Here is an 11,148-nt window from a genome sequence, read left to right on the forward strand (position 1 = left end):
GCTTTATAAATGATCTCTCTGAGGATTTAGAAGCTTGTTCAGTCACGTCTGACAGCCCGACAAACTTTCAGCCCTGTCCACGAAGCATTCTGAAAACTTTCAGAGGGAAATTATCGTTTAGAAATAACTTCTTAGCGCCCACCGAACCCTTACACGTCACTGCAGTCTTTAAACCTTTCCTGAAAATGAAATCTTGGCCTGTAAAATCTTTTTAGTTAATTTTTGAAAATAGTTTTGCAGACCCTAGAAGAGTCTACTCTCCCTCCCACTCCCCACCTCTAAAAAAATGAAAGAAAGAAAACAGCCGCAGAGGCAAGGGACAGGCCGCGCAGCACTTGCAGCGCCTCGGGTCTGCGAGATCGCCCTTGCAAAGAAATTAAGAGTTGACATCGGCGCTCCAGAAACCTCAGTGAAATGCATGCGAGAGTTAAGCAGCTCAAGAAACTTGAGCGCCGAGCAAGGCAGAATCCGTGGTTTTATTTTTGTATACTGATTTCGTCTGTGTGCGGTGTGTGTGTTGCTATTTTTCTTTCAGCACCTATTTTTTTTTCCAGTGCAGCGCGCGATCCCCTCCCCCCCCACTACCCCGCGCGCAGGGCTCAGGCCGCTACAGCCCTGGCCACCCTCGGGGAACGTGGGGGACCGGGGCCGCGGCGGCGGCGTCAGGCGCGCGGCTGCAGCTCCCCGCGGCCCATCCGTTTTCTAGCCCGTCCGCCGCGCGGGCGGCTGGGCAGAGCTGAGCCGAGCGAGTCGGAGTCGCACCCGGGGTGGCTGAGTCGCCCGCGGAGCCCCCTGCCCAGACCGGCGCGCTCGGCAGCTCCTCTGCCGTGCTGTGCGCCTGGCCGCCCACCTGCCCCGAGGCCCCCGGGTACCTCCGGGCCTGCGTTCCGTGTCCGGGGCTGTGGCCGCTGCCGGCCAGCGCTACCCATTGCCCTTCCCTTCCAGAACTCGCTGGTCTGAGCCCTGCGTGCTGACAGATTTGTCCCACCCGGGACAGGGAGGGAGAAAGGAGTCGCGCTCATTTTCCTAGACAGCATTCAGGAGCTGTTTTTTTAACGAGGAGAGGGAGTTCTCACAAAGTTTTTATTATGACATTTTGCAAGTAGGAAAGTTGAAAGAACAGTACAACAAACGTCCACTTATTTCCCACCTGGATGTGACAACTTAACACACTATAACACTTGCTTCCTCTGTCTGGCACAATGTGTGCGTGTGTAGGCTGTATCATCTGAAAACTGCAGACAAGATGATATTTCACCTCTCCACCCCAGCCTTCATCTTCTAAGGGCATCCTACTTAGCTTCAATACTATTCTCACCTAAGAAAATCAACTCTCCGTCCCTAAACAGGCGCTAGCATTTATAATAAGGGCTCATTTCCCTCCTGTTGCCCCGGGTCAATCTTAAAAATGTTCCCCCTTCTTGGACCGGGACATGTGCAGACAGTTGTTCCATCCCTCCGGGCTCTGTGCCCCCAGCGGACGGCCTGCAAGTACGGGGCCCGCCCAGGGGCCGCTCTCCCTGAGGGCTTGGAGGGGTGTCGTGGGCAGGGGAGTCCCCACTAGGCTGGCCTCAAATGCTTGGGGAAAGCGCTACGCTCACGCGGTCCGAAGCACCCCCCACCCCGTTTCCTCGCCCAACAAGTCAGGCACCCCCAGCCGGCACAGCGCCAGGGGCGTTGCTCAGTCACCTTGCTCCCTACTGGCAGCTCAGGGGGCACCGCGAGGGGACCCGTGGGCGCGGGGTTGCGTCCGTCCTACACATCTGGGTGCGCGCTGCGCTATCCCGTGCCCGTGGCTTTGCCTTGTCCCATTCTTTTTTCTCCCTGAACCCCGGCTCTTCGACTCTGTACCGGCTCTACTGGATGCCCCGTGCCCTTCTCGGCCCCATCCCGGCTGCGGGCCAAGGTTGTGGCGTGGAGCGCCGGCGCGCACACACACACACACACACACACACACACACACACACACGCACCCTGCCCCCCCATCCTTCCCCCCTTCCCCTCCCCCTTTCCGCCCCCGGGCAGGGAGCAGCGCGCCCAAGGGGGGGCGTGGGCACCGCGTGGCCACGCCCCCGGAGCCGGCTTTTTCTAGAGCCGCTGCTGGAGGCTCTCCGCCGGCCGCCCAGCTTGCCTCCCAGGGTGCGCGAGGCTCCGGTCCCGCGCTCCACTCCGCTCCGCCTCCGCCACGCCGCTCTCCGAGCTTCGGCTGCAGCCAACGCAGGAGCGCGCCCTCCGCGCCGCCACCCCGAACCCCGGCCCCGGGTTCCTGCCTCTCCGCGCCCGGCTCCGGTCCCAATGGCTCGGGACCCGGTCCCTCGCCCCCTGCGCCCTCGCCGACCTCAAGCCCCGACCCCGCTCCCCTCCCGGGCCCCGCTCTCTCGCTGTCTGTCTGTCTCACCCCTCCGCACCCCCTCCATTCCTCCCTCTCTCTTTTGCTTGCTTGCTCGTTCGCTAGCTCTCAGACTCGGCGAAGCAGCTTCGCAGGAAAATCCCAGAAACCTTTGCAAAAAGCTGACAATGAAATTTAAGAAATTCTTCGATTTCGGCGCCATTTTCGAGTGGATCGAGAGGTGACATGAGATTTTTTTAAAAGGGACTTGTTGGCTGGCATTTCTCCCTTTAATCACGTTGGTTACGGCAGACTGAAAAAAATTTGAGTTACCACGCTGAAAAAGTTATGTGTTGCTTTGGGATTGGAAAGCATGTTGGGGGGCCGGGGTGCGGGCGAAACAGACACATGAGTGGGCTGGGAGAATTCTTAGGAAACGGGCTGGAAAAAGCTAAGATGGAGGGGTGGGTGTGGAGAGAAAATCGAGTAAGGGGCTGTGACCGCTTGTCAGCCTCGCTAGAGTCGGGATCCACTGGTTTTGACGGACTGTACATGAACTTTTCATGGCTCTTATTTGTAAGCCGTAAAATATGTCTTGGAAATAAATGTATGATTAGTTTTGCACTGTCTTTTCCCAACTAAAACTTTCAAGGTTGTTTAGTTTTCCCTGTAGGAAACATGACGTTGGGAAAGTCGGCATGAATGAGCCGAGGGAAGGTCCATCGTGTTTGTGGTGGGGGGAAGAAGGCATCTGCAAAATTGAGACAAAACGTTGTAAAATATGAACAGAGGAAGAGGCGTATGCTTTGGCTCTTAAATGATTTGGCCCAACACAGTTCAGTTCAGAAGGCGGGGTGGGGCTATGGGCAACTCGAAAGTATCGATTCTTTGTCTATTGTATCAGCGACTGACTCTCTTCTGAAGTGACAAGACGCCTCTTTGTAATCTCTTTTCGTAAGTAAACTTTAATCTAAGGGGAAATCCATAAACTAGGGGAGCGAAGTGGCTTTTTAGGAATGTAAGTCGTTGTACTGTCACTGGGAGAGAAAAAACGGGTTAAATGACAGGTACAAATGAATTCGATTCCAGTGAGTTTGCAGAGCGATGTGGAAGGGACCTTCGCCTTTGACACCATTGCTATTTCGAATGAACTTTTGTTTTTCTAAGTAGTCAACTAAGGAAATGTTAAATGAGGGATGACTTTAATATCTAATGTGAGGATTCTCATATTTGTGTGGGGCATAAATATTTGGGAGACGGTTGTGGAGTTTTAAAGTAAAACTGTACATTTGCTAAACATGTTTTTTTTTTCTTTCTTTTTAAAGGCAACCGAGGACGTTTATCTCCATTAATCCCAAAAGTGAGAGTTGTTTGTAAATAGCATAAAACAAGATGGAATTGACACACACTGAAATGTATGTCCCAATTTAGGGAATGAGTTATTAATAAATTAGTTTACCATAAATAGTGCATTTGATAACACTGAATCTCAGTCTGGTGTTATGAATTTTGTAATTAGTCTCATTGAATACTCTGAACATTTTATCATCTAATAAACAGGACACAGCATCCAATATACTGGTTTTGAAAAAATGATGTAAATTTTAAATGAACCAAAACACTTATCAGACGTGGATACTTGTCGTGTCTATTACTTGTATTGAAACATATTTTAACTTTCAAAACCATTAGCATTTTGTACTAGTTGTGTTGTTTTAACTTACAGGTTTGTGATTGAGGGTTACAGATTTATTTTCTTCTGCTTGACTATTCCGTTTAAACACTGTGGGAAAGGATGCGTGTAACTTATTGCTAATGTGTGTCCATTTTAAAAAGGAAAAAGCGGTATGTAATGAGTTAATCATTAAGGAGTATGCACAGAGCCGGCCATTTCAGAACAGGAAAGCATTTATAGGGAACTGCTTGAGACAAGAAGGATTGATTTGACATCAAGTATTTAAACTTTTTGACTTGTGTTTTGATAGCTGATATTAGAAGGTACAAAGTATTTATGAATAAGTTTGAGTTAGTTTCATATGTAAACATCCAGATATTTCATCTCAGAACAGTTATCTCTCATTCTTTAATACCTTTAAAGAGAATTCAAGGCAGGGTGTTTGGTGTAATAAGGAAGCACTGGTGAGTTCAAGAGGACATCTCATGCTTGGGATGGATCTGTATTTCCCAACTAACATATATGTTAAAATCAGCTGAAGCCGCCAGAGACATTTTGGTGATCTTCTTTAAGACAATAAATGAAAAGTTTTTGGTTTTTTAGTGGGGACATTGAGTGAGGCTTATTGATAACATACACCAGGAAGAAGTTTCAGGAAGACTTTGAAGCAGACAAGAGTGATCCAGATGTTGCCAAACTGCCTCAATTTCTTTTCTTACTATTCTTTCCTTCAGAAGTAAGATTCTTTCCCACCCTAATTCCTCTCTCAGCCCTCTGCCTTTCACCACTACACTTTTCCAAGATTCATCCTCTGAGGGAAAAAAAGAAGAAATCGAGTAACATTCTTCACTCCACCTGCTGATCCTAGAAATCAATTTTCTAAAAAGTATGTCGATTTGGACTGACGTTTCCCTTTATTCCTCGCCATTGGGCGGGACGGGGGGGTCTTCCTTCCAGTCACCTTGTCTTTCTCCACCTGCAGGTACCCCAGAGCGATCCTCCTTCGTTGACTCCAAGGGGATACAGCAGCAATTCATGTTTTGAAGTGCTTTAAACGGTTCAAAACGTGAGGCGCTGCTATACCCCCTTGCGAGGAAGTAGGAAGGTGGGGTTCTGCTAGACGTGCGTGCGTTCCCGCGGAGCACCGGCTCCCCAGGCCAGCTCTGGAACAGGTAGGTGAGCGGAGGCTTGCATCTCTCTTCCTCTTACCTCGGCGCCCTTTCACCTCCCACGAGGCTCCGCCAGAATCCGAGGAGAGCGCTACTGCTGAGGGGTGGGGCGAGGCTGGGGGCTGGGGATGGTCTGGGCCACGCGCGCCGAGAAGGGGGTTGCCGTGCAGCACTCAGCCGTGCCCTAGCAGCGGGAACAGTACTGCAGTGGGCGATCGGTGATCTGGAGTATTGTTTCCGCTGCCCGGGCAAGGCTGGGACTCCCGCACGGGCCCACCCACCAGGTAAGTCCTAGTCCAGTGCCCGCCTTGTTGCTCCAGCAGCGAGACCCGGGTGAGGCGCGTTTGTCCTCGGTCCAACCTTTGCCCGCCTTTGAATAGATGTGAAAGAAACTGCATTTTAGCACTCCTTTCCCTGTCGGGGTAAAATTTAAACGAGGTGTGGCGGCGGGGGGCGGGGGGCACCCTCCTGATTACCTAGACTACCACTCACAGGACAAAAAACGAAGAAAGACTACCTTCAAATCTCAGTAACTAAATGGTGTGGAGTGAGGAGGAGGGGAGTAGTTGGAAAAGAAGTAAGGGAACCGCCTTAAGGTGACCCATTGCAAGCAGTCGCCAGGCCGCTGTGCGGCTCCTGGTAAATGACTCACGTCCTGCATGTGGAAAGGACACTGGAGTCCAGGAAAGAGAATGTTTCTGGCCCCTTCTCGACACCTTCCCAACTCTTCTCCCTGTCTCTGTGGAGGAGGGGGAAGCTTCTGTGGAGATCTGGCGAGGCGCAGGGCCTGGCCCGCCGGTGATCCCAGGCTGCCTCGTGGCAAGACGCTGACCTGAGTGATCTGAGGCCTGCAGGGAGTGAGGTTACCCGAGGGGTGAATGAGGCTTGGCGTTTCAAGCTGCTTCTTGCCCTATCTCCCAAAATCTGGTACCAGAATTCCACTCTGGAGGCGCTTCCCCAAGGCCACCGCGGTCGCCCAGGGGCCCGCCCACAAGGGATTGCCCCGCTGGCAGGGCACTGGCTGGACAGCTCCTGAGAAAATGGCAGCCCCTGAGCTGTCGACTCTGGGGCCCTCCGTGCCTGCAGAACTCCAGGAACTGTTACCAATGGACCTCGAAAGCTGTCTCCACCCCTCACTGTGCGCCCCCCACCCCCAGTCTAGGCTAGGAGCTTGAGAGCCGGCCTAGAAAAGAGAGGACTCATGCTCTGGCTGAGGTCGCACTTTGCCTGTGAAAATCACTTTAGGTTTTTGGTTTGATCCAGCACATGGGCAGGTCAAGGACTCTTGGCAAAGACAGAGAGAGGTGTGGAAACTTTCCCACGCTTTCTGTCATCCTAAAAGAAACCAAAGACGTGAAAACCCCTCTGGTCTGTACGGGCTGCCTGGAACTGTCTTCCCGGGGGGCAGAAGTGGGACCCCTGGAGGAGGAGCAGGAGGAGGTCGGGTTTGGGGAGCCTGGCGTTCCAGGCAGCCCGAGCCGGGGCTCAGACTCTCGCCGCCCCCACGCGCGCTCTCCCAGACTCCTTTGCGCGAAGGCCAGCGCGGGCGGGTCGGGGGTCCTTCCGGCCGCCACGGACCTGCGGGCTCCGGGGGCGCCGCCACCCGGCTGCGTGGGGCCAGCCCGGCTCCGCGCGGCGGCCGCTGCCCCGCCCCAGCCTCGATCCGGGACCACGAACCCTGAAAGTTGGCTGGAGGCCGGCCCAGGGCCCCGCAGGCCCGCAATCCCGAGGCCTGAACGGCGAACAGGTTCCCGCACCCGCCTGGCTTTGCGCTTAGGGTAGGAAAGGCACCTCGAGACTGCCCCCGCGCCTCTCATCTTCTCCCTTTCTCCCTGCTCAGGACGGGTCCCCTTGAGCCAGAAGGAGGCCTGGCAGCAGCCAGCTCCCATCCCACGGGAGGAACATGCCCGCGCCCTCCGGCTCCCTCCAGCGAGACCCAGGTGAGAGACCCGGCCGGTTGGGGACTGCAAGTGGCAGAGGGTGGGAGCCACGATCCGGATTGGGGGCATTGCCTTCCAGATGCGCTGTGGCCCTTGGCCCCGGGCCACCAAGAGGCATCGAGCTTGAGGGCGTCCACACAGCCTTCGGACTGCGTAGTGCCCTTTTTCTGACTTAAAGCAGTCATCTTACACCATTATTCACACGTTCGAAGTTGCAGTGTGCCTAGATTTTCCTCCAAGGACAAAAATGTGAATAAAGCAATATTTTAGCCCAACATTTCTGTGTCAATTAAGAAGATTGCAATTCTCTCCAGACTATAAATTCTCTTTAACTCTCTAAGGTATTCATTCAAATTGTTTTTCAACGTTGCTGAATGTGCATCATAATGTGTGGGAGTGTGAAAGGAATCCACTTATAGTCAGCAGATCAATTGATCCAATGTTACCACCTTCAAGTAGGCACCTTTCCATTGTTTTCTCATCTTTTCCCAGCACATGTTATTTGTTAGGAAGCTGCGTGCACACAGCCTTGTATTAAGTTTATTAGACAGATGTGGCCCATAAACTAGGAAAAGTTTAGTCAGGCTCTAAATTTAAAATTCCACATTTCTGTAAGTTGTGGGACAAGATATATAGGTTACATTTATAAGCTAGAATTGAACATAATTTAAAATATTTTAATCACAAGGATATTTTTTGAAGGCATCCAGCATTTCCAGATAGCAGTAATGACTTTTTTTCTAACAAAGGAACACTGCATCAACACTCTTGGCCCGGATCTGGACACAGAAGACTTCTGTTTCAAGAAAATAGTCATCTCTCAAATCCTGTAATTTATATGCATTCTAAACTCACTAGGTATTGAAAACCACCCAAATGTCCCACAACATGGGATAAAATATAATCAATCACTCAGTGTAATATTATGCATCCTTTAAAAATGTTATTGGAAAATGTTTTATGATCTGTAAGTCCAAATAACCCTCTCCCACCATTTCTTTCTCCCTGCTGCTCCCTGATACCCATGCTTCTTTGTTCCAATTGGCATGTAAACTTGTTTTCCCCACCAAATGAGTCAGTCATGATGGGAACATCAATTGATTTGAACAGATGTGTGTCAATGTTACTTGGAAAACTAGACGCCAATAACAACAGCCACACACACACAAAAAAGGCAGTGGTTGCAACTATGTAAAAATTTATGCATGCATACAGACAGTGGCTAAAGTGGAACCCCAAACAGGAAAACAGTTGGATATACTCCAGTGCTGGGACATTAAATGATTGTATGCTGCTTTTGATTTTTATTAATATGAGTAACTGTCCAATTAAAAAGACCTACTAAGGACTCTGCAGTGCAAATTATTTTACTGATTGTTTTAAAAAACACCATACCAATCAAATCATCAAGGCAGATGAGGCAGCAGGGGACTGGGTTTGTTCACCCAATCCTGGAACAGGCTCGGGGCAACACTTGCAGAAAAAGTCATCCTACACAGGTGTGAGCTAACTTCTAGGCAGCTTTCCTGAGAAACTGCACAAGATGAAAATAAAAATAGGCCCCAAAAGCATTTTTTTGAAAATCAATGAAAGTTTATAAATAGGAATTAAAGACTAGAGTTGGGGGCTATATCCAAGTTGGAGTAAATTTTTAGAGACCTATTTTCCCATCGGCCTACAGTGTAACTTATCCTCATAACCCTAAAACTTGATATGCATTTGTGTTTAGAATGATTACATTACTCCTAAAAGAAAATCGATCTATGCACCAATTATAGCAAATATGTAACTCCCTGCTATTCTACACCCCAGTTATCCTTCCCATTAGTTACTGCTCAGTAAATGAACAAAAATCTGCTAGCTCTTTCATAATATCTCACCTACCTGCAGCCTTTACCTCCCTCCCCTGCTCCAAAAGTGATCTCTTTGGCAAGTTTAAAAAGACATAGACCCCTGTAGGGATAGTAAATTAAACCATTGGGGAGGAGCCCTGACAAGACTTCCATTTCCAGGCAGTTGCTCAGCTTTGGAGTGCTCCACTTACGCCAGTGGGCTCTAGAATCTGAGCAGCCAGTGGGAGTCAGTGGCCCTGGCTTGGCCACTGCTGTTAGTCAAGGAGCTGAGAACAGAGTAGTATCCATGAGCTCCGAAGGCTTTGAAGCATGCCTTTCCCAAAGCAGCTCCCTTACCTGTCCCCTAACCCACCCTGATCTGCCCTCCAAACCAGACTGTTGGCCCAAGGCTAGACATTTTAAAGTCCTGGCCACAAAAACTACAATAATAAGAAGCAATAATCCTAACATTTTTCCTTTAAAAAAAATTGTGCCTTTGCATGCTTTTTCAAATGTTTTCATATTTTCTACTTGCAACAACCCCAAGAGATAGATGGGATAAAGCATCAAGAAAAGCAATTGCTGATAAGAAGCCTGGGGCTTATGGGGGTTGAGGCTTTTATGGGAGTCTGAGGCTAGTCTGGGGCCTCTTCCTGCTGAGCTCATGTTGAACTTCTTGTTTCATTACCTGTTAATCAGAACCAACTACACAGTAGTGACTAGAGCAGGAAATGGAGTTGGATTTGTTTGTTTAGAAAAATTAGAGGTGAAACAGATTAGTTGTCTGATGAGCTTTTCCCTCTGCCCTGGATAGTTCCTGCTTGAGGCCCATGATTGGCCCCTGGATGGCTAAATAGTGACAATAAATAACCCAGGTGTATACACATAAGTACACACAAACCAAAAAAAAAAAAAAAGTGTGATTCAAAATCATTTGAAGTCTCTGACCTGTATTGGATACTTTCTAAAGATTCAATCAAATTAATCTTAAGCAAAGAGATGGAACGTCCAACCATAAGATTTAACTTAATGTAGTCACTCACTCAGTGGAACCTCTTTGAGCCATGACAAGTAATTGTAAAGACTGAGTTGAAACCTGGGAAACACGTATGATATCAAGTTTTAGAAATCACGGACATAGAATCATGTGGACACCACAATTGACAAGGGGGTCTATGTAGGAGCAGAAACTGGAAAGAACATCAAAACAAACATACTTGTTGCTTAAGATGGTGGGATTCTGGCGGAAGTTCTTTCTCTGCTTTTCCATGTGTTTTTTGTTATGCCGTGTTTTTTGTTACATTGTCAAACATAATTCTCTAAAAAGTCTTTAGGGGTCACAGATGATACAGCAGTTTTGAGTCAAGGATGCACAGACCTCAGACATCTCGGGGATCATCATGTCACGAGATACCACTGTGCACTTGTGACAGATTGATAACTGAAAGGTCTGGGAGCCGCTCATCTTCACAGCAATACAACTGGTAAGTATTATAAGTCTCGTTGATAAAAAGATCAGAAAGTGGATTTTGAGCGAGGAAGAAAGAGGTTGCTGAGGTGGAAGGAATGGGACAAGGTGTACTTTAATGGGAGGTGGGGGGAGTCAGACTTTGTCTTTAGTTGTTGTTTTAAGTTCTTTGTAATGAATTGACATTCATTTAAGGCATAAGATTTTATATTCATGCTAGAATGTTAAAGAATTTATGCTCAAGCAAACAACTGAAAAAACACGAACCATAAACACTATTGGAGAAGGAAACTGCAACCCACTCCAGTACTCTTGTCTGGAGAATCCCATGAACAGAGGAGCCTAGTGGGCTGCAGTCCATGGGGTCGCAAAGAGTCAGACACGACTGAGCGACTTCATTTCTCTTTATAAGCACTATAGACACAGGGTCATCCTTAATATGTTGTTGATATAAGTTGTTAAGAAAAGGCATAAAAACTCCATGAATAAAAACTCACAGAAGAATACATAAAAGATGCTCATTTCAGTACTTTTTTTTTTTTTTTTTTTTGTCCACGCCATGCTGCATGTGAGATCTTAGTTCCCTGACAAGGGATGGAACCTGCACCCCCTGCATTGGAAGCGTGGAGTCTTAACCACTCGACTGCCAGGGAAGTCCCTCATTTCAGTATTTTTAAGAATAGAAATTAGAAACATCTTGATGACCAATGAAAAAGGATTGGGTAAACAAAAGAT

The 11,148-nt window shown here is 48.7% G+C and overlaps 1 protein-coding gene across 1 annotated transcript; it reads left to right on the plus strand.

Moving 5' to 3' along the window:
* Window positions 1-1,433: 1,433 nt before the first annotated feature.
* On the plus strand, window positions 1,434-7,390 carry LOC138930824 (uncharacterized). The gene is made up of 4 exons (XM_070291225.1): window positions 1,434-1,736; window positions 2,026-2,570; window positions 3,655-5,176; window positions 7,014-7,390. Exons 1-3 carry the CDS (start codon window positions 1,434-1,436, stop codon window positions 3,704-3,706), a joined length of 900 nt encoding a protein of 299 aa, XP_070147326.1. The 3' UTR covers window positions 3,707-5,176; window positions 7,014-7,390.
* Window positions 7,391-11,148: the final 3,758 nt, after the last annotated feature.

This window comes from Ovis canadensis, chromosome X, assembly GCF_042477335.2.
Source record: "Ovis canadensis isolate MfBH-ARS-UI-01 breed Bighorn chromosome X, ARS-UI_OviCan_v2, whole genome shotgun sequence".
NCBI classification, from domain to species: Eukaryota; Metazoa; Chordata; class Mammalia; order Artiodactyla; family Bovidae; genus Ovis; species Ovis canadensis.